This window comes from Eumetopias jubatus, unplaced genomic scaffold, assembly GCF_037043125.1.
Source record: "Eumetopias jubatus isolate StellerSeaLion01/CBP00866 unplaced genomic scaffold, mEumJub1_p1.0 scaffold_1, whole genome shotgun sequence".
In the NCBI taxonomy this organism is placed as follows: domain Eukaryota; kingdom Metazoa; phylum Chordata; class Mammalia; order Carnivora; family Otariidae; genus Eumetopias; species Eumetopias jubatus.
This window is the reverse complement of record NW_028274807.1, coordinates 2,455,744-2,483,480: the sequence shown is the minus strand read 5'-3', so window position 1 is coordinate 2,483,480 and position 27,737 is coordinate 2,455,744. Positions and strand designations below refer to the sequence as shown.

At 57.0% G+C, this 27,737-nt stretch overlaps 1 protein-coding gene across 1 annotated transcript; it reads right to left on the bottom strand.

The window, feature by feature from the left end:
- Positions 1-2,357: 2,357 nt before the first annotated feature.
- DNMT3L (DNA methyltransferase 3 like) lies at positions 2,358-27,261 on the bottom strand. Its single transcript, XM_028126494.2, has 12 exons — positions 27,162-27,261; positions 26,594-26,767; positions 26,328-26,372; positions 24,833-24,912; positions 24,640-24,752; positions 23,723-23,894; positions 20,547-20,634; positions 19,896-19,984; positions 17,470-17,545; positions 16,744-16,883; positions 5,574-5,659; positions 2,358-2,607 (listed from the first exon to the last, which is right to left on the bottom strand). Exons 1-12 carry the CDS (start codon positions 27,259-27,261, stop codon positions 2,442-2,444), a joined length of 1,329 nt encoding a protein of 442 aa, XP_027982295.2. The 3' UTR covers positions 2,358-2,441.
- Between the last annotated feature and the right edge of the window lie 476 nt (positions 27,262-27,737).

Sequence of the window (27,737 nt, the reverse complement as noted above, 5' to 3'; positions counted from 1 at the left end):
CTCGGGTTGGCGGCAGTTGGCGGCAGAGAACCCGTTTGGCGAGGGCCAGCCGGGGCAAAATCCGCAGGTGAGTTGGATCGCCGGGCTGGGAACACCTCCCCCTCCCAGACTTCCCGGGTCCAGCCCCCCACCCCCACCCCGCAAATCCCGGGACTCCCTCTGATTGGAAGGGGGAGGGGCTAGGCTGCATTGATTGGCCGACGCCTGGGTTGAGCTCTACCTCCGGAGGCCCCCCCGCGAGGAGCCCACGCTGCCCCGGGGGTTGGAGGGCGGAGAGGGGCGGGCCCAAAGTGCAAGGGGCTTTTAGGCGCGGGGAAGGGAAGGTGCCCAGTCGGGTGGGTAGGTCCGGAAGCCCGAGGCGGCCCGGCCACTGCCCCAGGGCAGCGGGGAGGGAGGGAGGGCGGGATGGGGAGAGGGGCTCGAAGGGGCTAACCTGCAGAGCTGAGGGGTGCCGGCTCTGCTTCCTGGGCAGCAGCCCCTCGTGCCAGGCCCCAGGCCAGGTGCTGCTACCAGGGCAGTCCAGAATGGGGACCGAGGGAACATCCTGTTTGTTGAGCAGGTAGAGAAGGGGCAGGGATGCAGGTGGCTGGAAGGGGCCTTCTAGCCAGGCTTGGGGCCGTGGGGGGAAGGAGCACCTCCAAGACCAGCCCCAGGAACCTCAGCCTGATAAATGCATGTTCTATTCACATCCCAGCTCTGCTTCTCAGGAGCTGTGTGACCTGGGGCAAGTTACTTAACTCCTCTGTGCTCGCATTTTCCCATTTGTGAAGTGGAAATAGTTACAACACCTTCCTCAAAAAGCTGAGTTCATATGTGGTTATTGTGAGTTGATACGTATAAAACATTCACACGGACGCTAGCCCGTGGGTCACAAACACAGAGTTATTTTAAGACAAATGGAAAAACAGAACAGCCCTCGGAGGCTCCCTGCAGCTGAGAGGTTTTCCTTTCTTCCCCTTGACCATGACCATGTTTCTCCGGCAGTCAGAGGGTGTGGAGGCAGAAGCCCACTGGAGGAACATCTAGGCCGCCCTGGGCACCAAGCTGGAAGGGTATTGGTGGTGGGGATTGCCAAGTTCTCGGTGCAGACGTGGAAGGGAGCGGCATGTGCTTTGATGCTAGAGACCCAGGCTTTCCCCTGGGCGGTCCTGAGCAGCTCCCTGGGGGTCCGGCACAGCCCGGAACAGGGGACCTGTGGGCAGCCCTCAGTGTGATCCCTGGTCCCGGGGAGCCCATCTTTTCTCCTATAGCAGGTGTGTCTGTTTCCTGGGGGAGCCCTAAATCACCACAAGCTTGGCATCTTAAAGCAACAAAAATGTACTCTCTCTAAGATCTGGAGGCTGGATGTCTGGAATCAGCTCCTTCAGGAGCTCTGGGTGAAGATCCTTCCGAGGTCTTCTGCGCCCGGTGGCCCCAGGCTTTCTTGGTTTGTCGCTGCTTCGCGTTCTCCAGGGTCATGACCTTCCCTGTATGAAGTCAGGTCTCCCTCTGCCTCCCCTGATAAGGACCTTTGTGATCACATTAAGGACCTCCCCAGGTCATCCTGGACAATTACCCATCTGATTTCACCATATTCTACTACCAGCGCCAGCACAGGCTGGGGCGTGGCGGGGGGGCTCCTTGCCCCTGCTGGGACCCCCCCGGACAACCTGTGTCTGTTAACTGTCTAAGCTACACCCCTGGGGGGATTCTCTGGCTCATCAGGAAAGATCCCTTTAGGATTCATTATGAGTGACCTGAAGCCAGCTCTGCGATGGGCTCGGCGTGAGCAGGGATCCTGCCTTCTGCAAGCAAGTCCCTCTGGTGTAAGGGGCACCCGCGGGCTCGTGCCTCGCGAGCGGATCTGGCCTCCGCGCGGCCTGCTCAGTCCGTGCTCCCTTTGCTTCCCAAGTGTGATATTCTACAATTTCGCGCAGCTATCATCAGGCTGAGTGGTTTTCATTATCACGGCCAATGGCGGTCACGAGCCAGCACAGCCATGGCCAGCACGGCCCAGCACACAGGGAGCGAGGGCCACACCCGCTCCGGACAATGTGTCCTGCTCATCTTCCTCATGCACAGTCCCACGTCCCACAGGATACAATAAAGGCTGTCCTTACACACAGAAACACGAGAATGTGACCCATAACGACCACAATAAATATATTTTTAACTTCTCAACCGGCACAGGAAACATTTTCAGCAGCAAATATGCTTCATAACATCAGGGTGGTGTCCCCGGTCAGGGGCTGGGAACTTCACCCACCCCCCTCCCCAGAAGGGCACCATAGGGCCAGGGCCCTGCAGCACCACACCCAAAGGGAACGCATGTCTGTGGCAACCTTGGGAAATCCGAAGTCAAGCAAATAAAATAATAATTTGGAAAGGAAAAAAGAAACAATGTAAGGAAAGTTGCCTGGTTCTAAGAAAAGTCTTTTCTTCTTCATAGTAAAATAAATCATTTATAAAGAGGAAGTGAGTCCTGTTGAAAAATACTTGAAATATTCTCTCAGGGGGAGAAAACAATTCTTCACCAGCTTGGCGGGCCCCTGGGCGGGGAGCTTTGTTCTCTGCCTGTCCTGAGCCAGCAGGGTCAATTCCTCGCGGGAAGCCGGGGCAGAGTGCCTGCTGCCAAAGGACAGAAGGAGGCTCGTTACCAACCCGGGCTCCGCACGGGCCCCGTGGGGGTTGGGGGGCACACCGGGAAGCCTGCGGTGCGTCTCACTAGGTAATCCAGAGGTCTCTAAGAGAAACATCCTTCGAAGACCTCGCCCATCTTGTGAGTCTTCCGGCCGGTGGTAGATGATAAGCAGTCCTGGCCGGTAGGGGACCAGATGGCCCCCGCACCTCCTGCTTCCCCCAGGGAGGAGCCGGGACACTGGCCCCACTCAGCAGGTCCACGTTCCGTGTGAAGAAGCCATTGCGGAGGAAACCCACATGGAAGAAAGGGCAGGACTCGGTGGGCAGGGCTGGTTAACTGCCCTGCGCATCATTCCCAAGGAATTCCTGTTCCCAAGACCCGAATGGCACCAAGCCCGGCCCCCTGAGGGTCCCGAGGCTGCCTGTGCTGGAGGACCTGAGTATGGGGCTGGCGGGGGCAGAACACAGGCTGCCTGGCTCGCAAGCTGATGCAAGCGGTGGGACCCACGGCTTCTGGACACGGCAGCCGCCGCCACCCACCCCCGGCCCCATCTCAGGCTCCCAGGCACCCCGCCGGAGTCGGGGAACACTTTGGGGTTTAATTTGGGGATTAAGGCCGCAAATGAGGAGGCAGAAACACGCAGTGCCCATCCCAGCCCCCCCCCCCAAATACCTCCCCAGGCCTGCCCTACTGCCTGAGGCTGTCTGTCCTGAGGTAGCTGCCAACAGTAAGGCAGCGACTGGGAGGCTCCCAGCCTGAAGGAAAGCGCCCATTTGAAGACGCTGCTTCCAGCTTTATCTCTGGGAACCAGCTGCCTCCCTGCTTCCCTGGGCACCTGCCGCCCCCAAGGGGGTGAGGTGGGGGAAGGGCAGTGAGCAGAAGAGGCGGCCTGAGTCAGCTCAAGGCTTCCGGAAACCACACGTGGAGCGCTGCTTCACTTGGGCTCCACCCAAACACAGAGCCAGGGTGTGGGCCTGGTAAGCGCCAAGGCTTGGTGGGCTCTGCCATGAGCACGTGCCACACTACAAGCTAGGGGCATGCTGGAATTGGGAGGTGGGTGGGCAGAATTTTCCAGAAACTCGCTGTCAGGAGGAGAAGACACGACTTCGCTTAGATCCTGTCAGTGTTGGCTCAACACAAGGGCAGGTGCCACAGGGCCCAGGGTGTGGGGCAGGGAGATGGCTGTGTCCTCAGGGGCTCCGGGGCACAGTGTGCAGGTAAGGACAGAAGAGTGAGGGCAGGTGTCCTGGGAGCAGAAAGCTGTCCAGAGGAGTGGGGCCGGGGGGAGCAGGGGCTGGGGGTGTGCTGGGGGCCGGGAGGCAGACAGAATGTTCATGAGAAAGGACAGTCCCAAGAATGTTCAGGCAGCAGAGAAGGGGTACGTGTGAAGGCCCAAGGCATGGTGTGTTTGAGGGACTGTTGTTCAGGACAGCCTAGAAATGCACTGTGGTGAGCTTGTGTTAGCGTGAGTGTGTGTGAACCTGTGTGTGAATGAGTGCGAGCAGGTGGGCGTGAGCGTATGAGCAGGTGTATGGATGAGTGTGAGCAGAGGACAATGAGTTGTGTGAGCATGAGCAGCTGTGTGTGAGGTGTGATTTGTGAATGAACGTGAGCAGGTAGGTGTGAGTGTGAGCAGGCATGTGAATATATGTGAGCAGGTGTGGGTGTGAATGAGTGTGAGCAGGTGGGTATGTGAGGTGTGTGGATGTGAACCTGTGTGTGAGCATGAGCAGGTGTGTGAACGAGTGTTAGCAGGTGGGTGTGAGGGTGTGAACAAGCATGAGCTGAATAGGAATGTATGAGCAGGTGTGTAAATGAATATGAGCAAAAGACTGTGAGTTGTGTGTGAGCTTGAGCAGGTAGGTGTGAGCATGAGCAGCTGTGAGATGTGATGTGTGAAAGAATGTGAGCAGGTGGATGTCCGTGTATGCGCAAGTGTGTGGATGAGTGTGAGCAGGGGTGTGTGTGAGCAGATAGGTGTGAATGTGTGAACAGGTGTGGGTGTGTGAATGTGTGAACAGGTGTGGGTGTGTGAATGAGTGAGCAGATGGGTGTGTGAGCAGGCGTGTGGGTGAGTGTGAGCAAGTGGGCGTGTGTGAGTAGGTATGTGAATATGTGTGAGCAGGTGTGGGTGTGTAGGTGAGTGTGAGCAGATGGGTGTGAGTGTGTGAGCAGGTGTGTGAATATGTGTGAGCAGGTGTGGGTATGTGAGCAGATGGGTTTGAATTATGAACATGTGTGGGTGTGTAGATGAGCGTGAGTGTGAGCAGGCATGCGAACATGTGTGGACAGGTGGGTGTGAGTGTGTGAGGTGTGGGTGTGTGAATGAGTGTGAGCAGGTGGTCTGCGAGCAGGCGTGTGGATGAATGTGAGGTGTGTGAATATGCGTGAGCAGAGGGGCGTGAATGTGTGCGCAGGTGTGGGTGTGTGGATGAACGTGAGCAGGTGGGTGTGAACGCGCGAGCAGGTATGTGAATATGTGTGACCAGGTGTGGGTCCGTGAGCAGATGGGCGTGAATGTGTGAGCAGGTGTAGGTGTGTGGATGAGTGTGAGCAGGTGGGTGTGAGTGTGTGCAAGTGTGGGGTGTGTAGGGCAGGGCAGAGCTCCAAGAGGCCGGGGCTGGGACTCCAGGGCGCAGGTGGCCAGGTGACATGTGTCTGGGAGTGTGGACTTCCTTCTCAGGACTCAGGAAGCACCACAAGGTCCGGAGGGAAGCACCTCAGACAGCCTTAGTGCAAGAAGCTGGGGAGAGGTCCTCAAAGTGGGAGCCGGCCTTCTGACCTTGAGCATGCCCAGAATTTTGGGGGCAGACCAAAGGCCTACCAGACAAAGCCCCTGACCTGGGCACAACAATGTGTTCTCAAACTTGCGTTTCTGTGGCGAGCCTGACGCTGGACCAGCGCCCCCCACCCCCACCCCCAGCTCCCACGGGCCCTGGAACGCACAGGGAACCTTCTCACAGCTGGGATGTTGCTCCACACATGCACGGCGTTCTGGACGGCCCGGCCGCAGACGTCCTGGATGGTCACGGGGTCGGCCTGAGGGATGGAAACGTCGGCTGGGATCAGGGTGACGACCTCTGCCCCCCACAGTGCCCACAGGCCTCAGCCACCACGGGCACCACGCCGGGCCTTCCCAGACTGTGTCTCGGGCGACCTTGCTTATGTGTCACATCTGTTTTCCTTTATGACCTTATGAGGAAAAGAGGCTGAGATCTTATCGTAAAACTTTTAACCAGTAGATTTTCCCTTTTTTCATTCCCACAGGTCACAGGGGCAGGAATTCTCCACCCGCTCCAACTCAGAGGTGGAGTCCCCTGAAGGATAAAGATGTCCTTGGTCTTTGAGCCAAGACTGTTCTGCTTCAGGAAGATAAGAGGCTTTGCTGGCAGACAGAGAGTCTTCTGAAGGGCCGGGGCCTTGGGAGCCAAGGAGGCTGCCTGGTGCCTGGATCCTGGAGTCCCAGTCTCCCTAGAAGGCCCCGAAAGGATGGGGAGGGGGTGGGAGGGGAACGGACCTTCCACCGATGGGAGGGGGAGCCATGGAAGGGAGGGGGCATCGAAACTGAGGCAAGAAGCCACCTGGTCCCTGACACACAACAGGAGACAGGCCGACTCCACCCGCGTGGACTCGGGGGGCCGGAGGGGTCCCATGTGGACTGCTCCTGAGCCCAAGTGCTGTGGACACACCCACCTCTTCCTGTATCCAGACACCTGGCTGGGAGAGACACCCGATGGCCGCTTGTGCCACATGGACAGATGTTTGTGTGATTTATCCCGCAGAACCCACCACCGGCACGTGCACAGGCAGGCTGAGGAATGGTGTTTGTGAGACTCGCGCTGCGCGAACAACCTTGGGAGCCTGGTTATTTACAATATATGATCCGGCCTCCAGGTCAGAACTGGCCCTTCTGTTCTGGACACCAAGGGCTACGAATCTTGTCTCAGGTCCCCTGCTGCTCCGGGCTGGGCTGGACCCCAGGATGGAATCCCCGAGGGGAGGCAGACACACGCAGCCCAGGCTCCTTGACAATACAGAAACATGAGAACACAGAAATGCAGCTCACTCCAAACTGCACGTAGGTGAGCCAATGTTTAACCTCAGACCCCGTCACTGGCCCCATAAATACGGCCCTTATGGGGATGGTCAGCGGGAAGTCTCAGCTGCAGGGAGGCCGAGATGCCCAGGCCTCTCAGTGGAGACTCCACCCTGGGTGTCCCACGGGGCTTCCCCAGCTGATAAGGTTGGGTGTTCCAAGTACCTGATCTGCCGTAACTTTGCCTTGTTCTCATTTATTGCTCCCTATTACCTTCATCTATGTGTAGATTCCTTTCATCTTCTGTTTCTATTGGGTTTCTATAATAAAGTTCTCTTTCCTTTTGGAAGCTGACACTCAGCGGTTGTGTACCTTGTGCAGAACATAACTGACGTAGTTGGCAGGGTTCAGGACACGCCTTTTCTGTTTCGAGGAGGGAACCCCCACCCCGACGTTGATATTCTCGGGTGGGAAGACCTACAGTTTTGCTCACTGCAAAGGAATGGTCTAAGCGGGCCAATCTGTGTGAGCAACAGGCAAGTAAACACAGTCAGCTGAGCGGCCGCATCTTCTAGGTGCTTGCGGACCGTAGCTGGGACAGGTGGGGTGTCGTTGCTTGCTCGCCGCGGATGACAGCGTTCAGGCGGGATGCGGAGCACTGTGATAAGTGTCAGAAGGAAAGACTCAAATCGGAAAAGGAGTAGCCGATTTGCAATCTCGAAAGGTGCTGCCGCAATGTCAGACTGATGTTCTTTCTGACCAAATCCACACTTACCAGCATGTGGCGGAAAAAGCGGCCATACGGATGGCCGAAGACAAATACAAAGAGAGGAGAGGAAAGGGGGTTACTAAGAAAGTGCGCCCGGCTCTGGCTTCTGCTGGGCGACGTCGAGGACGATGATGAGACCGGGACTGACCAGAGCGCCGACGAGGGGCAAGCTCGCCCCGTTCAGCCTCGGTCTCCCAGACGGAGCCCCCCGAGCAGCGGGGGACCACCAGGCAGGGGAGAGGAAAGACGCTATTGAGGATCTTTCTCAGCAGGAAGTCAGTGAGATTCTATCTCGAGCTGCCCAACGCCCTACGCCCAGTAGGGTCAGGAGAGGCCCTCCTGTCATGGCCAGTGTGCCTATATGGTCTGGGCGCTGCCAGCACCCAGCTCTGACCTCCTCGGAGAGGCCAAGCCCCAGAGCAAGCAAGGATGTCGAATTCACCCGAAAGGATGAACGACCCCATGTGCCCATGACTCCATATTGGAAAAATGGATCAACCACTACTGCTCAGGCCCTTGTGGACACCGGGCCAGAGGCCCATTTGATATAAGGAAACCCCAACAAGTCCCAAGGATGATTAGTTGGCATTACTGGACCGGGGGTGGGGTGGGGTGGGGGTAACACCGGGAATGCAGGCAACACTTCCTTTAAAAACAGGGCAGTTACCGAAGAGAGATCATGACGCAACGCTAGCGTCCGTTCCCGAATACCTAATTGGCATCCATAGTCTCAAGGGTCTCACACTGGCCTTATTCGACGGCATGTATCAGTTTGGAACATGCGCATTCCAACGTACACTGACACCGGTCATCGGAGGCAAGCTAGCAGAGCCCCCGCCCACTCCGCGGCATCCCCAGTGGCGCGGATACAACCACCCCATATTCCCAGTGGGCAGGACGGTAGTGGTAGCACACTATTTAGGGTTCCATCCCGACAGGTGTACTGGTAGCTGCTACTATTGAGTGGAATAATCCCATTCGGTCAGTGAAAAAAAGTGATGGCGAGTGGCTAATAACATATTATAAGGAATTAAAGTTACCCCTCCATTACCCGCTGTCCTGCTGGACATAATTACCTTCACTGAGCAGATCCAAGCCCGTGCCGGCCCCCGGTACGCAGTGACTGATTTGGCAAGTGCCTTTTTTTACCATCCCTGCTCCTCCCGAGTCTTGGACTCAATTTGCTTCACGTGGCAAGGCCGTCGGTTTATATTTACCCGGCTGCCTTGAGGGTATGTACAGAGCCCCACGATCCGCCACTGCCCTAGTAGCACATCTGGCCCCAACTAAGTTGCCCATCAGGGTTCTAATCCCTCACTACACAGACCATAGTTTAATCCGGGGAGACCACGAGTCACAGGTGCAGAGGCCTTAGAGTTGCTACTAAATGAAACGAAAGGGATGGGACATTAATTCTTCCAAAATACAAGGATTGAGTCAGTTAAATTTCTGGGAATTTTCTGGGATAAAAGAAAAAGAATTAACCCAAAGCAAATAAAAATATTTAAACTCTAAATCACCACAAAATGAACAGTAAGCTCAGAAATTTGTAAGATTGTTTGGGTTCTGGGGCGCCTGGGTGGCTCAGTTGGTTAAGCGACTGCCTTCGGCTCAGGTCATGATCCTGGAGTCCTGGGATCGAGTCCCACATCGGGCTCCCTGCTCGGCGGGGAGTCTGCTTCTCCCTCTGACCCTCTTCCCTCTCGTGCTCTCTCTCTCTCATTCTCTCTCTCTCAAATAAATAAATAAAATCTTTAAAAAAAAAAAAAAGATTGTTTGGGTTCTGGAGAAACCATATCCCACATCTGGGGCCGCTATTAAACCCTGTCTAGAAAGTTACTCGAAAGAAGCATCAGTTTAATTGGTGTGCTGCTGGGCAACAGGCTTCTCAGCGAGTGAAACCGGCTGTTCAAGCTGCTTTGGATTTATGGCCCGTTAGACCTGGGCCTGTTGAGCTGCTGGTCTCAGGGGAAGGGGAAAATGCTACCTGGAGCTTATGGCAGAAACAAGACGGCTAAGCGGGTGCCTTCAGGATTTGGGGCTAGGAAGCTCCCTTCGGGCAGTACCCCTCAGACCTCATTTGAAAAATCAATGATTGGCAGGCTCCGGGGCACTGGCTGATACTGAACTTATAACTGTAAATCATCATGTATTAATAAGGCCTCAGATTCCTAGTATGTACGGATTCCAGGAAATCCTACTGCTCATAAAATCAGACACGCGCAGGAAGCTGGCATAATAAAACAGAAGTGGTATAGACAAGACTGGGCTAAGCCTGGCATAAAAGGAATATCACCTGCATGAAGAAGTTAATGACCTGGCTACTAATCCCAATGAGTCAATATGTCCTCCTGATGTCCCATTAGCCCATTCCTCTATGACGGGGAGGAAGCCAAATGATCAACTAACCAAAGAACCACAGCATGCCTGGTTTACTGACGAAAGGCAGAATTTATTAATAATGCTAGCCTCTGGAAAGCTGTAGCTTACAACCCCCATCTTAAAAAGACGTTACAAACACAGGGAGATGGGGTGAGTAGCCAACATGCAGAGCTTTCCGCTGTTTACACAGTCTTAAACCAAGAGCAAGAGGGACAATGTCACCTACATACTGACTCCTGGTCAGTGGCCAATGGTCTAGCAGGATGGATGACATGATGGAAAAAACACCAAAGGACTGCTACCGGTAAAGAGATTGGGGAACACTCCCCATGGGAAGACATTTGGCAGTGGGCCCACAATACTAAAATCACTGTTTTCCACGTGGATGCTAACAGTGTGTCTACATCCACAGAGTGGACCCTCAGTGAAGTGGGTGACTCGCCCGCCCAAATCACGGCAAATGTAACTGAGCCTGGGCCTGACACCAAACCAGCGCAATGAGTGCATGAGAAAAACGGACATTTGGGAGAGCAGGCTACTTACTCCCAGGTGGGTCCAGGACCGTGGGATACCCATCACTCAGGAAGCCATAAAAGAAACCATATTAAAATGCCCAATTTAGGGGCACCTGGGTGGCTCAGCTGGTTAAGCGTCTGCCTTCGGCTCAGGTCATGATCCCGGGGTCCTGGGATCGAGTCCCGCATCGGGCTCCCTGCTCGGCGGGGAGTCTGCTTCTCCCTCTCCCTCTGCTGCTCCCCCTGCTTATGCTCTCTCTCTCTCTCTCTCTCTCTCTCTCTCTCTGTCAAAAAAATAAATAAATAAATAATATTTTTTAAAAAAGCCCAATTTGTCAGATTTGGCAGAAGCAGAAAATTCCACAACAGTACAAAAGACAGATTCAGTGGGGAAGACGCCCCGCTCAGATTTGGCAAGGAGATTATGTGGGGCTGGTACAGGTTGTCAATACATTTGTGTGGCAGTGGACACTTGTTCGGGGTACTTCGTGGTTTCTCTCTTTGCCCATATGCCACCCAGCAGAATACAATCAAAACCTTAGAGACTATCCTCTTATATTATGATGTAATTACTCAGATCCAGAGTGATAAAGCCTTCTACTCTGCAGGTAAGTTAGTGAAAGCTTTTGTCGCCTCATAGAGTGTGGAGTGGATTTATCATATTCCCCATCACCTGCAGGCGGCTGGGTTGGGGGAACGGACAGAAGGACTCTGCTTAAACAGGAATTTAAAAAAATTAGGGGATGGTTCTTTACCAAAACGAAAGCTATACTTAACTGAGGCTTTAAAAGTCCTAAGCAGGGGCGCCTGGGTGGCTCAGTTGTTGAGCGTCTGCCTTCGGCTCGGGCCATGGTCCCAGGGTCCTGGGATCGAGCCCCGCACCGGGCTCCCTGCTCCGCGGGAAGCCTGCCTCTCCCTCTCCCCCTCCCCCTGCTTGTGTTCCCTCTCTCGCTGTGTCTCTCTGTCAAATAAATAAATAAAATCTTAAAAAAAATAAAAAAAAATAAAAGTCCTAAGCAACAGACCTACGAGTCAAAATGAAACTCCACTAGGTCAGATGAAACCCCCTTATTTGCAAATAAGCAATGTGACAAAACCATTCCAATCAATATTAATATGCTGGGATATTAATTCAGGTGCTAAATTACCTTACAGAGCCATCCCTGAGTCTGCTGGACTAGATTTACGTTCTATGAGAGAAGCACAAATAAATTACAGTTGTCAGGTGACTGTGCCTACCAGCCTAGGAATTCACTGCCCTCCCCCCAAAACATCTGGATAGATCGTGGAGCGGTCAGGACTGGCATAAGAGGAATACAAATATTCGGATGAGCCATTGATCCTGATTATCAAGGGGAGGCAAAGGTCCCTTCACTCAATTCTGGAAAGCACATGCTTTCAGTACAAAAATATGATTGGACTGGACAATTACTCTTGTCGCACCAATTACTCTCGTTGCAGCCTGGCTCTGTCCCTGTAAGGGGAGATGGGGGTTTGGCTCCAGAGATGCTTGGGAGCTGGGGGCAAAGCCTTCGGTGACAAAGCCATCCAACAGTATTCCCACTCCTGCCGAAGTAATTGCTCAAGGAGGCGATGCTACAGTGATAGTAATGTATTCTGGTGATGATAAGTTACATCATGTTCCCTTAATGTATGTTTCCCTCCACGAATCATAAACACAAATGTGGGTTCTGTGCTTTCCCAGGTGGACACAACCCACCCATATCCTGCAGACTCAGCCCACGGCTGTCTCGTTGGAGTAGGGCAGCCACTGAGCCTGCTCTGTTGGACCAACTGTTCTTTACCTGGTATCACAATAGATATGAGATTTATTCCCAAAAATGTGTGGGACGTTTTCATAACCTCACTGACCAAACTCGTCAAGATAACTATTAATTTCACTATACGGCTACAAGCCGTCACCTTGTCCGATGATGGTGAATATACATGTATAAAAGGGAGAAAGCAGACCCCCACTGATGTCAGTTCTGAACAAGAATCTATACTTGTAACACTGCATAACAATCGTACTGTTCTTTTAAGAGAAAACAATTTCTGGGTGCACCTGGCAACTAATGGGTTAAACCTCAGTTCTTTGTGTACTCAAAGGAAATAGTCCCCAAAACCTATTAAGACAAAATATCATTGGCAGAGGGACTTCTTTAAGTAAATTCTTACACCTCAATAGTACTAATCTTCCATTATCAATTGCTAACATTGATGTGCCTCCTCCCTTTCCCATATTAGGGACCTATGCCTTTCACTGAAACGTGTGAATTGCTCTACAATTCCTTCTACTTGTAACCGTAACTCTCATATATACGCCCCAGTCGACACTTTGTTATCGCCTTTTGGAGGGTCGTGGTTTATGAGCAAACCTCCAGTATAACTATACTCTGAAACATCATCAAGGTGCGTGTGCTGTAGGGAAACTTTCTGCCTGTGTCACATCCTCTTGAAAGTCTTCGCGGGAGGGCGCGTGGGTGGCTCAGTCCTTAAGCGTCTGCCTTTGGCTCAGGTCATGATCCCAGGGTCCTGGGATCGAGTCCCACATCGGGCTCCCTACACGGCGGGAAGCCTGCTTCTCCCTCTGACCCTCTGCCCTGCTTGTGTTCCTGCTCTCGCTGTCTTTCTCTCTGTCAAATAAATAAATAAAATCTTTAAAAAAAAAAAAAAAGAAAGAAAAAGAAAGTCTTCGCGGGAACCGCGCCTTGCCGGCTGATTGTGATGTTCTTCTAAACCCTGTTACCTCCTTCTGCTGCTGTTGCTCTCACAGCCAGCATTTGAGCTACACCTGGATGAATAGTGTGTGAACAGAATGAAATAACACAGATACCTTGCATAACCTCTAAAATAGTTAAGGATACTGCGAATGACTTCGCAGCCATGAATCAGGAATTAACTGCTCCGTGAGAAACATTATTACAAAATAGAGCTACTGTAGATTACCTTCTGTTCTTAAAATGTAATGAATCTCCACGAACGTGCTGTTTTAACATTACTGATAATTCTAAAAAATGGATAAATTTATAAATAACGTGAGACATGAACTTGGTCAAATCAATACTTCCCCTGGTTTGATTGGTTACCCCACTGGGGAGGGTTTTTAAGGGATGCCTGACTTATAATTATGCTCATTGTGTTACTTAAAATGTGCTGCTGGACTATGGATATGTAAAAAGTGCTTTGCAGGTATATATAGTGTTGGATGATGCGTGGCAGCTCAAGAACTGAATGCTCCACATGGACAGATGTTTGTGTGATTTATCCCGCAGAACCCACCACCGGGACGTGCACAGGCAGGCTGAGGAATGGTGTTTGTGAGACTCGTGCTGCACAAACAACCTTGGGAGCCTGGTTATTTACAATATATGATCCGGCCTCCAGGTCAGAACTGGCCCTTCTGTTCTGGACACCAAGGGCTACGAATCTTGTCTCAGGTCCCCTGCTGCTCCAGGCTGGAGTAATAGTGGGTCCAGCCAAAAAGTGCAGAGTTTTGGAATCCCCGAGGGGAGGCAGACACACGCAGCCCAGGCTCCTTGACAATACAGAAACATGAGAACATAGAAATGCAGCTCACTCCAAACTGCATGTAAGTGAGCCAATGTTTAACCTCAGACCCCGCCACTGGCCCCATAAATACGGCCCTTATGGGGATGGTCAGCGGGAAGTCTCCGCTGCAGGGAGGCCGAGATGCCCAGGCCTCTCAGTGGGGACTCCACCCTGGGTGTCTCCACAGGGCTTCCCAGCTGATAAGGTTGGGTGTTCCAAGTACCTGATCTGATGTAACTTTGCCTTGTTCTCATTTATTGCTCCCTATTACCTTCATCTATGTGTAGATTCCTTTCATCTTCTGTTTCTATTGGGTTTCTATAATAAAGTTCTCTTTCCTTTTGGAAGCTGAGACACAGCGGTTGTGAATCTTTGGTGCAGAACACCAGTCACCTGCCAGAGCTGAAAGACATGGTACCTACATTTGGCACGTCTAGGTTTTCCCCACCTGCAGCAGGAATGCAGGTCCACAGCAAGATGGGAGCTGTTATAGAAAACGTGGAAAGCTCCCTTTCTGGACTACTTTGGGTTTGGGACCACTTGTGACCTGCCAAACGCATGTGCAAAACGATCAAAAGTCAGTATTTTTGCTGTCCTCTACGTGTGCTGGAAACTGGCACCCACATTTGGAATCTGCACTTTTTGGCTGGACCCACAATTACTTATTCAAAGATTTTTTTTTTTTTTTTTTTTTATAAATAGTGCAGGTTACAAACCTGGTCCTGGCTGCATTTATGTGGCGGCATTAGACTTCCTAACGAGGAGAAATCACCACAGACATGGAAGAAAGCAGGAGAATCATGGGAACACTTCGCTTACTGCCGTGAAAATGACTTTTAAAACCGTAACTCACGGATGGTATTCTAGGAGAACATAACTTACCAAACCGATCTCAGAAGAGATGGAAAATTGTAGTAGGGTCCTTTAGCTACCCCATCTTATTTTTTTATTTTTTATTTTTAAGATTATTTATTTATTTATTTCACACACACACACACACACACACACACACACACACACACACACACACATAGATTACAAGTAGGCAGGCAGGCAGGCAGAGGGAGAGGGAGAAGCAGGCTTCCCGCGGAGCACGGAGCCCGATGCGGGGCTGGATCCCAGGATTCTGGGATCATGATCTGAGCCGAAGGCAGACACTCAACTGACTGAGCCACCCAGGCGCCCCAGAGCTTCCCCATTTTAGCACAATGGCCGCAACAGCCTATCCACACAGTTTCACGGGAGAATTCCATTTTTCAGGTAGGTTTATAAAGCAGGTTCCATGTGGACACCTGCACGGAACAGAGCAGTTGTCTCGAGCGCGTCCCAAAGGAAACGTCGTGCACCAGAATTCAGAAAGACGTGAAAAGAATCATGCACCCAACTGAGTGGATTTTTCCCCAGATCCTGGGGTTGCTTCCTTATTAGGAATCCTATATCATATCTTCTTCATAGATCTAAAGAGGAAAATAACCTAACGATCTCCACAGACTTAAAAAAGAACGTTTGACAGAATCCAACAACTACTCTTGACGAGATTAACACGGAAATCAGTGGAAACTTCTGGTAAGTTCCCTAGCATAGTGAAATACATCAACCCCGACCTGAGAGCCAGCTGTGTAGGGAAGCCCTGGACACATTTCTGTGACAGGCAAACACAGACAGGGCTGTCCTGTCAACGCTGTGATCCAACACTGTCCGGCAGGCGCCTGCACCACGAGACAAGAGCAGGGTGTCTCAGGAGCAAACTTAGAAGAAAAGGTGACAGCTGTTTGCAGAGGACCATCTCAAATACCCAGAAAGTCTAATCCGATCGACCGGAAACTACCGTAGTCGGCGAGGTGACTCAACAAGGAGCCAAACGAACACACAAAAATCAACAATGTGTCGTGTACACATCAAACCCGGTCAGACGGCAAAACGGAAGGTCGCGAAAACACGGTGGAACCCAGGCCCCAGCGCAGCAGGACTGCGCGGGAAAGCGTGCACCCCGCGGGCCCTGCTGGGGGGCTGGAGGCTGGGCAGGGAGACACGGCTGTAAGGATGACCGAACTTTGCACATCAACGTCCTTCCTGGGATCCATCCCGCAGATGTCCCCACAAGACTACAACAACCCCAATACCCATCAACAGGGAACAGGCGGAACACATTTTTTGTGTCCATACAAAGTAAAACTGAACAGAATTGAACTGCACAGAACACTGCCGCTGAAGCAGCGAACGAGGGAGGCGTGTGTGCAGCGGAGGGGTTTCCGAGGGGACTGTTCATGGGAGAAAGCCAGCTGCAGAGCAGAGCGGGGCCTCGCCAGATTTGCCTGTATTTGCATAAAGCATCCCGGAGGTAACCAGGCAAGGGGGACAGGGCCGGGCAGCAAGGAGCCTTTCTGCTGTGAGCGTGGGGGAGACGTCCTGAGAAGGGGGGACACCAGGCCCCAGCGGGGGCTGTCCTGAGGGGGGCAGTGCTGGGAGGGGCCCAGGCCAGCTGAGCCCAGGACGCTGCTCTCAGGGTCAGGGATTCAGGCAGGCGGAGGAAACCCAAGGCTGTCTGCGCCCCAGAGGATGAGTACACGTGTGTGTGCATGAGTGCACGTGTGATTATGTGTACGTGTGTGGCGTGTGCCCGTGTCCGGAGATGTTTTTGTGCACAAACCGGGAGCCCCACGTGTCCAGAAGTGCAGGAGCTGCGGGCAGGGGACGCCCTCCAAGGCCACCAACAGGGTCTGTGCCTCGGGATTGCAGCGGGCCCTCGTGAGCCCCAAGAAGAGGAGGCTGCGGGGTGGGGCCGTGAGCCGTGCTGTCCCCTGGAGGCACTGGCATGTCCCTGGGGAGGGCTCCCTGCCCGCCACCCAGACTGCGGCATTGCACGTACCTCCAGGAAGCGAGTGGCTACGGTCTGGTCATCTTGGCTCAGCACCAGATTGTCTACGAACATCCAGAAGAAGGGCTGCTGGCTGCCTGGCCTGGGCCTCGCGTACTGCAGGACGCGGTGGAACTGGAACAGGTACCACGCTGCGGGGGGGGGGGAGGGTGTGTACGTGTGTGCGGGCGGTGCCCGTGAGGGGACACGGTGGGAGGGGGGAGGCTGAGGGGCTGGGGGGCCAGGGGTGACTTGGGAGGGCCACTCCGGCGTGGCTGGTCTGCTGCGGGCACCCACCTACTCCCCAGGGCAGGCCTGTCCCCGCCAGAGCGGCTGAGGCTCAAGGGCCCCGGGGTCCGTGTGGCCCCGAGTGCAGTCCCCCGCCTCACCCAGGCGCCCTGCGGTTAGTAAGGGACAACACAGGGGGAGACAAGCCCGCGGGCAAAGCGCACGTGCGTGTCCTCCTGTGCATGTGTCCACGCAGAGCACCTGCGACAGGGGCACAGAGCACAGCGGGTGGGCGCCAGGCAGCTTCCGCAGGGACGGGTCCCCCCCACCCTCGGATGCAGCGTGGCTTCCCGCGGGTCAAACCCACCAAACCGTACTCGCTGAGTGGACAGGCTACTCGTGCGGGTGAGGCCCGAGGACGACGGCTCCTCAGAATGCGGCCGCCCCTCAGGATGCAGGAGGGTGTGGGGCTGAGAGGGCCCGGGATGTGGGCAGACCGCCGTCTCTTACCCGGAGGGTGGTCGCAAGCGTGGCCAAGGGCGGGTGTGGAGCCGTACACAAGGTCAAATGGGCCCCATCCTTCCACCTGCGGGAGACGGCACACTGTCCTGCCTCAGGCTTTCAGGGGCCAAGTGTCCCCACAGCGGCGGGCACCTCGTGTGTCCAGGTGGGAGGCTCACGATGAGGCTGGGCCCCCGCAGAGCCCCCCGCTGGGGCAGTGAGGCCCACCAGTCAGCCCCGCCGTGGTGGTTCTCGGTCGCCACCGGCCTCGGGGACGCGCGGAGCCCGGCCTCCGTCCTCTGAGGGGAGGCCAGCCCTCCGCAGGGCACTCAGGGTCCGAGGCGACCCCGCTGTGCCTTACAGAAGCGGCCCTGGGAAGGTTGGCAGTGACGCCCCAGGATTCACGTGGAATCCTTGTGTGCCCCCGACGTGACAGCCGGCAGCCTGCAGCTAACTGCCGGGCGGCCACCTTCCCTGCCAGCCGGTCACTGCAGGCCCGTGGAAAATGATAAAATCCACCCCCACTCGTGCCTGAGCAGACAACAAAAGGATGCTCTTCAAGCACAGGTGCTCCTCTGCGGGCGGCCTGAGGGACTCCCACTAATGACAATCCCGGCCCCTGTCTTTCTACTAAAACAAACTAATGAGAGACCCAGATACTGGACCCCCGGTTTCCTAATAGCCCCTGCCCCCTTGACTGTCCCCCGAGCAGCTCAGCAAGAGCCTGCATCCTACGGGTAGGCCCCCAAACCTTGCGCCCACCTCCACCTTGTCCCCGTGTGCCCCCAAAGGCTAGTGTCGCTGAGCGTGCCCCTGGGGGCGTCTGGCTGCTGGGCTCTGGCCGGGCTTACAGGAGGGGTGTCTGGACAGAGGAGAGCGGGTCAGGGGCGCAAGGCGCCGAGTGCGGGCTGACGGTCCCAGACAAGCAACCCGACAGTCAGCCGCTGACCCCCCGAACCTGTCACGGTGAGGCCGAGCACAGAAAAAGACCGAGTCTAAGCGAGAACTCCCAGTTCCCCCCAGCTGCCGGCCCCTCCCCTCCGGCCTGGAACAGAAGCCCGCCGGAGTTCACTTTAAATCTCCTGGAAACCCACCGCCAGGAGCAGGCGCGGACGGCCGCTCCCCATCTCTAGGAGGGGCTGCGAGCAGTCCGGCCCTGTGTCACAGGCCTTGTGAAAGGAAGTGAGGTCGGAGGGGTGGCGTGGGGCGCTGAGTGATGCCACGCACCCCTGATCCGGGGTTGCTGTAACAGGTGTCCCCATGGCTACTGAGAGAACACAGATTTCGAGTACTACTATCAAAAATGATGGCACACGTTGCTGGTGATCGTAGGCATCACGTGACTATCCATAATAGAGGCCACAGGCTAGCTACAGAAATCAGGTGTCCTGCCTTGCGACCGACCACAGGCTTCACTGGGGAAGGCGGGCGTCTGGGAGCCATAGCCAGTGGGCAGGGAGAGGCCCCCGTGTAGGGGAGGCCTCACGTCACCGTCCTGTTGCACACCCAGTCTGAGGGCTTGGCCCTGGGGTCTGGGATGAGCATCGTGCGGGGGCAGGCTCCAGAAATGCCCCACGGTGGGCTGTCTACAGGGGATGGGGTGACGGCAGATGTGGGGTCTTGGATGAGGCCCATGGTAACGAAGGTTAAGGGTGTGGGGTTGGGGTGTGCCCGCCCCGTGAAGAGACCAGCGCTGGCTTCAGGGCAGGGGAGCCCCGAGGGGGACAAGACCCTGCTGGGCTCCCCCAGGCACGGCCGGAGAGGAGGGCTAGCCCCTCGGACCATGGGCTCCCGGGCCTGAGGGGGCGCAGAGCGCTGAGGCAGGGCGGAGCAGAACCCCCACACGGGCCCCTCCTTGTGACCAGCCGGCCCCAAACCCTCCGCCCACGGTTGGTGGCTCGCAGGACCAATCCTCTCTCCTGCTGGCAGAGCCCCACGGGCCAGGTCCTCCTGCCCTGGGGCCGCCAGAGGAGGCTTCGCAGCCCCCTCCCCCCAGCCGGGAAGGGCTCCAGGCCCAGTGGTGTCCTGCTGCGTCATCAGGAGGCACTTCCTCCAAGGCCACTGTCCCAGACAGCAGGAAACAGCCTTCCAGGGAGTCGGAACATGCCGTCGCTGTGGTCGGAGGATGCCCCCAAACAGTGACTGGCTGTTCAGTTCAAGGTTTTCTTTGAGACGACGGGCGGGGTTAAGCCCCCAGTCTGGGCAGCACCGTCCCCAGTGCTGGGACTGGCCCCCGGCATTTCAACCCCTCGGCTGGAGGTCAGGCCCGCGGCTCTGCTCTGGGCTGTGGGCAGCGCGCGGGTCAGGAAAACAGCCCTCCCTTCTCCCCCACTGCCTGTGGGGTGCCGTCCCTGCAAGCCACACCCCCCGGCCCCCACGGGCTGTCCCGCACACCTGCGCTCACCCTGGCCCCAGAGGCACACGGCACTACTCACGTCCCTCCTCACAACATCTGTGACATCGTCCAAGTGCTTCAATCCTCCCGGGGCGGAACCACTCTCCAAGAAGCCCAAACTCACGAGCTCTGCAAGGGGAGACAGGAGGAGGCACAGAAGGGCCAGCGTTTGACCCCCGCAGAATGAAATGGCCAATGACTGACCCGGAAACATGAGCAAACGCTCTCCGTTTAACCAGGTGACTGGGGCCGAGGATGAAGCTATTTGTGACGTTACACACCAAGCAAGTCAACTCCACTGAGTATTGATTTAAGTCAAGGAATTTGTTGCGAAACCAGGCCTTCCAAGGCTGTGGTGTCATGCTCTGGGTTAGGAAATCCGCCAGGCTGCGGTCACCCAGCCAGGCTGTGGGACACGTGGGCGTGGTTGCGGGAGCCCTGGGCACCGCCTCACAGAGCCCTTGGCCTGCTGGAGGGAAGACAGGCCAGAAAGGACCTTACAAATTAGACCAAGGGATGCACCATCCGGGCAGGGTGGCCTGGGGCCATGCCTCCTGACTCCTTCGCTGGCACCCGGTTCACAGCTGGGGTGCCCGCGAGGCCACCGGGACCGTGGTGCGCAAGGCTCGCAGGGAACATTCTCCAGCTCCCGTCCCCCGTGCAGGACCCCCGGTGCTCTCACTACGCTCACCTCTCCGGATGTTCCCAAAAAGGGACAGGACCCGGACCGGCTCTCTCTTCCACACGGGCACTGTTTTATACGTCTCCAAGGGATTCTCCTATTAAAAACACAGTTTTCGTGGTGACCTGGTTGCAGAGCCCATGAGGCACAAGGAAAATTCTTTCTGGTCCCGCAGGGGCATCTCCCCAACGAGGCAGACACCCCTGAACGCGCCTCCACGACAGGCTGGCCCTGCCCTGCCCACGTGGCCCCCCAGGCTGAGGTCTGCAGCCCCGACCCCCACCGGGTCATCTCGAGCAGGGGAAAGGCAAGAGCGAGGGGCTTTTCCTGATCGTGGAGGAAGACAATTCTATCCGAGAGGAAGCACTTCCTCTGGATTTCTTGGGGGATCCTGAACAGGTACAGCAGTGGGATTCCCCGACTCCTCTCCTTCCCTGTGTGGGCTCTCGGCGTGGTCCCCGAGCCACCTGGCAGCCCTGAGAGCTCCCAGCTGAGGACAAAGGACCAGAGAGCCAGTGGAGGACACGCACCCACAACCTTCCAGGACCCCTGCGTGTGAATCCAAGAGGATGCACTTGGGGGTGCCTGGCCTCCCACACACAGGGCATCAAGCCACCACCTGGCCGGGAGCAGGCCTGAGCAGGAGCCCCAGAGCCACATGGGGAAGGCTCTGCCTGTGGCTGGAGCCAATGGGTGGGGGGCTGGCAAGTTCAGAGGTGGGTGTGAGGAGGGCAGGGGGTCCAGTATGGGTGCGGCTCTGATGGACCCTGGGGGTGTCCTGGTCCCCTGCTGCAGCTGGGGAGGGTTGGGGTGGGGTGGGGAGCTCCTTCTTCCCTGCCTCCCCCACTCAGCACTGCGCCAGCATTAAAACTTCTGAATATCAACTTCATTTCCTTCCCAAGGGAAATTTCCTGCAGCTGGCCAGCATGGCATCTGTCTACACTGGGATGGATCCCACTGATGGAGTGGGCAGAAAGTTCTACTAGGATCGCATGCACCTCCTCTTCCAAAACCATAAAGGCACGTCGGCCATGGGGCATAAGCTGTCCAGGCTCCCGGCCTGTGCCAGGCACCTGGCCGGGCCCACCCCTGTGCCCAGGTGGCCAGCAAGGCGGTGCAGGGCGTTCCCAGAACTGTCGTGGCCGAGAACCCAGGTATGGGTGCCCGGGGCCAGCACCAGGCCCCAGGAGAGAGGGGAGCCCATGGAGGTGGGGAGACACCCTAGGGTCAGCACATACCATCTCCCAGCCCACTGGTGCCCCAGCCCCGTCAGGGAGACACCAGTGAGATGCACGGCTCGGGCACATCCAGGTGGGCGGGGGGCAGCCCTCTCACCCCGCCTGCTTCCCACCACACAGCAGCCGCCCAGAAAGCCGGCTCCACGGGGACTCCTCTTCCCACATCCACAGGGTGAATCTTGCTGGGTGAGGAGAAGACTCTGTTCAACCTCCAGAAGGAGCTGGATGCTGGGAGGAGCTGGAGGCTGAGGGGGGAGCTGGAGGCTGAGGGGGGCTGGAGGCTGGGGGGGCTGGAGGCTGAGGGGGAGCTGGAGGCTGAGGGGGAGCTGGAGGCTGAGGGGGAGCTGGAGGCTGGGGGGGCTGGAGGCTGAGGGGGAGCTGGAGGCTGAGGGGGAGCTGGAGGCTGAGGGGGGAGCTGGAGGCTGAGGGGGGCTGGAGGCTGAGGGGGAGCTAGAGGCTGAGGGGGGAGCTGGAGGCTGAGGGGGGAGCTGGAGGCTGGAGGGGGCTGGAGGCTGAGGGGGAGCTGGGGGCTGAGGGGGAGCTGGAGGCTGAGGGGGGAGCTGGAGGCTGAGGGGGGCTGGAGGCTGAGGGGGGAGCTGGAGGCTGAGGGGGGAGCTGGAGGCTGGAGGGGGCTGGAGGCTGAGGGGGAGCTGGAGGCTGAGGGGGCTGGAGGCTGGGGGGGCTGGAGGCTGAGGGAGCTGGAGGCTGGAGGGGGCTGGAGGCTGGGGGGGCTGGAGGCTGAGGGGGAGCTGGAGGCTGAGAGGTGGAGGGGGCGCCCTGTTTTGCCGGATGTGGGTGTGGCTCCCTTGCTGTCCCTGCTTGCTCACCCAGGGTGACCACTCTTCTGTCTTAGCTTCCTGGGGCTGCCATAACACTGAATATAAACTGTGACTTAAAACCACTCATTTATTTTTACTCTGGAGGCCAGAAGTCCAAGTCCAAATGTGGCGGGTCTGGCTCCCTCTGGGGACTCTGAGGGAGGGTCCTCCTGCCTCTCCCAAGCGTCCCTATGCTGGCCAGCAGTCCTTGGGCTCCTTGGCTCGTAGACAGTCCCTCCAGCCTCCCTCCCCTGGTCACGCGGCTGGCTTCCTTCTGGGTGTCTCCATCCCTCTCTCCTCTCTGTGACACCTGTCATTGCCTTGCAGGTGCTCCCCAACCAAGCTGATCCCACCTGGAGATCCGTAGCTGAATCACAACTACCAAGACCCTACCTCCAACATCGGCCACATTCACAGGTACCAGGGGTTAGGACTTGAAGGCCATAGTTCATCCCACTTTGATGAACCCATAGCTCCTGCTTAGTTCACGGCTCCTGGCCTCCACCCTCAAGAGATCCCTCGTTCATGCCCCACGTCTGTGCCCCATCTGTGCCCCAGGTCTGGGCCCCGTCTGCCTCCCGAGTCTGTGCCCTATCTGTGCCCCGTCTGCACCCCATCTCTTCCCCAAGTCTGTGCCCCGTCTGCACCCCGTCTGTGCCCCGAGTCTGTATCCTGTCTGCGCCCCGAGTCTGTGCCCCATCTGCATCCTGTCTGTGCCCCGAGTCTGCACCCCACGGTGCCCTGTCCATGTCCCGTCTGTGCCCGCTGCCTACGTCTTTGCTCCCATTTGCTGGACTTGGGGGTGCACCTCTGCTGAGCCCCACTCCCACCTGCTGCAAATGCCTCACTCCCTGGCTTGGAAGAAGCACACCTGCCAAACCATGGTAATTTTCAAAAAAACTAGACCGTCTAGTGGAGCATGCCCTCAGAGAGGAAAATGAGGCAAGCGTATTTGCTTAAAAGCCTTAGTTTCAGCATCAGCTATCAGAGCAGAGGGGCATTCTGCCACTGGCAGCAGAGAAAACTGAGGGTTAAGGCCCCTGCGCATGGCTCGTCAGTCCTGGGAGCCCAGCCCCCACCCCCCGCCACTGCTGCCCCCCCCACCTGCCCGCCGCCCCTCACCCCTCACCGACTCGCGGTCACAGAAGGCCTTCAGCCAGCCCCGCCATTTCCTTCTCCTGTGCAGGAGCCCGCTGCGGGGGAAGGGCAGGCACAGGAAACACACCCAGTTGCTCATGGCCTGAACTTTCCCCGAGGTCCCGGGGCCGACCAGCGTGTCCACACACTCGAAGCAGTAGCATCTGGAGTCAAGCAGAGTCCCAGTCACGGAAGTGGCCTCCCAAAGGCCACCAGGCAGCGGGGAGCGATGGAAGCCACCCTCAGGCTCATGGGGAAAGACTCACCCCGCACGCACGGGGCAGGGAGGAGGGTGAGCTGTCACCCGGGAAGGGGGACCAGTCCCTCCTAGGGACCTAGAGCAGCACGAGGGAGCCATCTGCAGAAGACAGCGAGGTGGGGGGTGATTAGCGGGCAAAGACAGATTCCACGGAATCCGCTAAGCCTCCGGTCTGCCCCACCTGCAGAGCCTGCGAGAAGTTAGGGTCTCCCAGGGAACCCAAGGGCACAGACACCCGCTGGGGGGCAGGTCTGGGGCCCAGAGAGAGGGGGCGGGGAGGACCTCAGCTGGAGCCTGGCCTTGGCCCTGACCGCAAGCCCCCGGGGAGCGGGGTTTGCGTCACTTCCCCGCTCATGACTGAGGGAGCCACATGTCTTCGCACTAACAACAATAAAGAGAAAAATCAGGAACGCAAATCTTCCGACGCCTCACCTCCCACATGTCAAGGCTCAATACCAAACAAAATACTTGGGATGGAAATGGAAATCATCTTGGGGGGAAATCCCCCCACGCTGCAGGCCAAGGAGCCCAGATGCTGGGTGAGCCCTGGATGGTGGGCAGGGGCTCCTTTGCCCATACTGCCCCTCAAGTCCCCCCGCCACCCTGCTGAGCGCCCCCCGCCCCCGCCGGGCCGGCGCCCCCGGGCTCACCGGGTGCAGTCGGGGTTTTCGCAGATGAGCAGCGTCTCTCCTGCGCAGCAGATGGAACAGTACGACTGGTACCCATCATCGTCGTACAGGAAGAGGCAGTCCAGAAACTTGTCCTTGGCGAGGGGCAGAGCCAGGATGGCACCCCCCTCTACCCCGAGGCCTCCAGCAAGCCACCCCTCAGCTCCCCGCTTACCTTGCATGGAGCACACATCCCCCCTTCAAACAGAGGGTGCTGTGTGTGCACCTGGAAGCTCCCACAGCAGATGCACATGTCTGACGCGGACGTCCGACGCGCCCCACGGGTCGTGACACCAGCAAACAGAGCAACAGACTTAGCAATGAACGTAACGGAAGAAGGGCAAGACCCGTACACGGATAACCACAGAACGTCGCAGAAAAAAATGAAAGATCTACGCAAATGGGACGGTATCACAGGATCTCCTGCGTACGGATCAGAAGACTTAGCCTGGTTACAGCGCCAGGTCTCCCCAGCTGGTCTACAGATCCCCCTCAAGACCCCAGCTGGTCTACAGATCCCCCTCAAGACCCCAGCTGGTCTACAGATGCCCCTCAAGATCCCAGCTGGTCTACAGACCCCCCTCAAGATCCCAGCTGGTCTACAGATCCCCCTCAAGACCCCAGCTGGTCTACAGATCCCCCTCAAGACCCCAGCTGGTCTACAGATCCCCCTCAAGACCCCAGCTGGTCTACAGATGCCCCTCAAGATCCCAGCTGGTCTACAGATCCCCCTCAAGACCCCAGCTGGTCTACAGATGCCCCTCAAGATCCCAGCTGGTCTACAGATCCCCCTCAAGACCCCAGCTGGTCTACAGATGCCCCTCAAGACCCCAGCTGGTCTACAGATGCCCCTCAAGATCCCAGCTGGTCTACAGATCCCCCTCAAGATCCCAGCTGGTCTACAGATGCCCCTCAAGATCCCAGCTGGTCTACAGATCCCCCTCAAGACCCCAGCTGGTCTACAGATCCCCCTCAAGACCCCAGCTGGTCTACAGATCCCCCTCAAGATCCCAGCTGGCTTTTCTGTTCAGGGTTTTGTTTGTTTGTTTTTTGATTTTTGGTAAAAATTGATAAGCTGATCCTAAAATGCGTATGGAGGGGCGTCTGGGCGGCTCTGTTGGGTAAGTGTCTGGCTTGGGTCGGGCATGGTCTCAGAGTCCTGGGACAGAGCCCCCCACCTCAGGCTCTGTGCTGGGCGTGGAGTCTCCTTCAGATTCTCTTTCTTTCTTTCTGGCCCTCCTCCCTCCCCCCTCCCCCCTCCCCCCTCCCCCCTCCCCTACACATGCTTGTTCTCTCTCAAATAAATAAATAAATTTTTAAAAAATGCCTACGGAAATACAAGGGGTCCAGAACAGGCATATCCACAGAAAAACAAAGGAGATTCATGGTCACCTAATGCTGAAAAGGGGAGGCAGTGGCCAGGGTGGGGTCCTGGGTCTCTTTTTGGGTGACAAAATTGCCCTAAGATTAGACTTCGGTGAAGGTTGCCTAACTCTGTGACTGTACTGGGAGATACTGGAATGAAGCCTCGGGGGACCTGGGGTGGGTGCGGGGAGAGGAACAGGGCCCCCGCGATAGCCAGGGCCTTCTCCGGGGTCAGCGGCCGCGTGAGGCTGACCAAGGCTGGCCGGAGCTGGTTGACCTTCCCCTCTACCGGGGCCAGGGCTCACCTTCTATGTCTCTCTGGTTAACCTTGACTTCATATGCAAGAAGATCTGGAAAAGAAAACAAGAAGGAGACCGTCCCCTCTCCTGCTTTGCTCTCATGTAAACATGGCCAAGTGTCACGGGGGTGATCTGATGTCACAGGAGCTGGGGGGCAGCGAGGGGGGGCCTCCTGCCCCTCCCCAGGCGTGTGAATATTCCAGAAGCCTGGGACCCTAGACATGGCCCAGGCCTGGGGTTGGCATCCTAAGTGATGGACCCAGTACCCTTACCTCTGCAGGGCCTGGGGGAAGCCGGCGCTGACAGCTCGCTGGAGCCCACCAGGATGACGTCCATGCTGTGCTCTGTGTCCGGCTCCGGGACTGGGACAACCACATGGAGACCCCGCCGGGAGAAAGGGCAGGTACGGAGGGAGAGAGTGGCCAGTGGGCCTCTGCCTGGGAGCCCTGGCTCCCAGCACGGGGGATGCACCCCACCCCCCAGCTTGGGTCCCACCCACCTCCTGTGGTACCGCCTGCCCCTCCTGCCCCAGCATCCAGGGCCAGAAAGACCTGTGGTGAGTGCCAACCTTGCCAGGAGGCCCGGTGTGGTCCCTGTGGCAGGTCCCTCCCCGCCCAGGGCCCCTGCCACAGTGTGGGGTCCTGTGGGCTTCTCCCCACAAAGGGGAGGGCAAGGAGGCCTTAGGTGGGGTGGAGGGGCCCAGGTCTACCCACAGCTTCCGGTCCCTCCCACACCCCACGCTCTCCCCTCTCACAGTGTCCCCTAGGCCCCAGCCTGTGGTCTCCGGGGATGACACCGCAAGCACAGGAGGCCGAGGCCCCGAGAAGTAAAACGACTCACGGATTTCACAGGTGGCCTGCCAAGGCTCCTCGTCCAGCAGGTCAGAGTCTGAGCGGTCCAGGGTCTCCACACTCAGGGTCCCCCGGGGTGAGAGGGCCATGAAACCCGGACAAGGGGCTTCCCAGAAACCAGTAGGAGACGCGTGGGGTCGGAAAACTGGGGGCCAGGGGTACAGACCCGCAGAAGAGCACTGGGGTGGGGGGCGCGCAGGGTTCCCGCGAGCTGCGTGACGTGCGGGGGCGGGGAGGTGCGGGGGAGGGGCAAGGAAGCCCTCACTGCCAGGGGGTGTTGGGTGGAAGGGTGAAGGGCTCATGCGGGGCACTCATGCTGGGTGGGGGGGTTAGGGAGTCCAGCGGGGGAGGGGGGAGGAGAGCCTTCAGGATGGGTGGGGTTAAGAGCCCACTTCTATGAGGGGGTTTAGGGTGTGGGGTGAGGGGGATGCAGTAAGGGGGCACTGAGTTGGAGGCGGAGTTGGGGGGGACTAGGGCAGGCGGGGAGATAGGGAGCTGGGCGGGGGAGGGGTGCTGGGGGCGGGGCTTAGGGGGCTCAGTGCTCTGGGCTGAGGTGGAGGCGGGG

Coding starts and splice junctions, on each gene's coding strand:
- DNMT3L (XM_028126494.2), bottom strand. CDS start 27,261: ATGGCCCTCTCACCCCGGGGGACCCTGAGTGTGGAGACCCTGGACCGC. Junction 23,895..24,639: donor GAAAACCCCGACTGCACCCG/GTGAGCCCGGGG, acceptor GCTTGACTCCAG/ATGCTACTGCTTCGAGTGTG. Junction 16,884..17,469: donor CGCTTGCGACCACCCTCCGG/GTAAGAGACGGC, acceptor CCCCCCCCGCAG/CGTGGTACCTGTTCCAGTTC.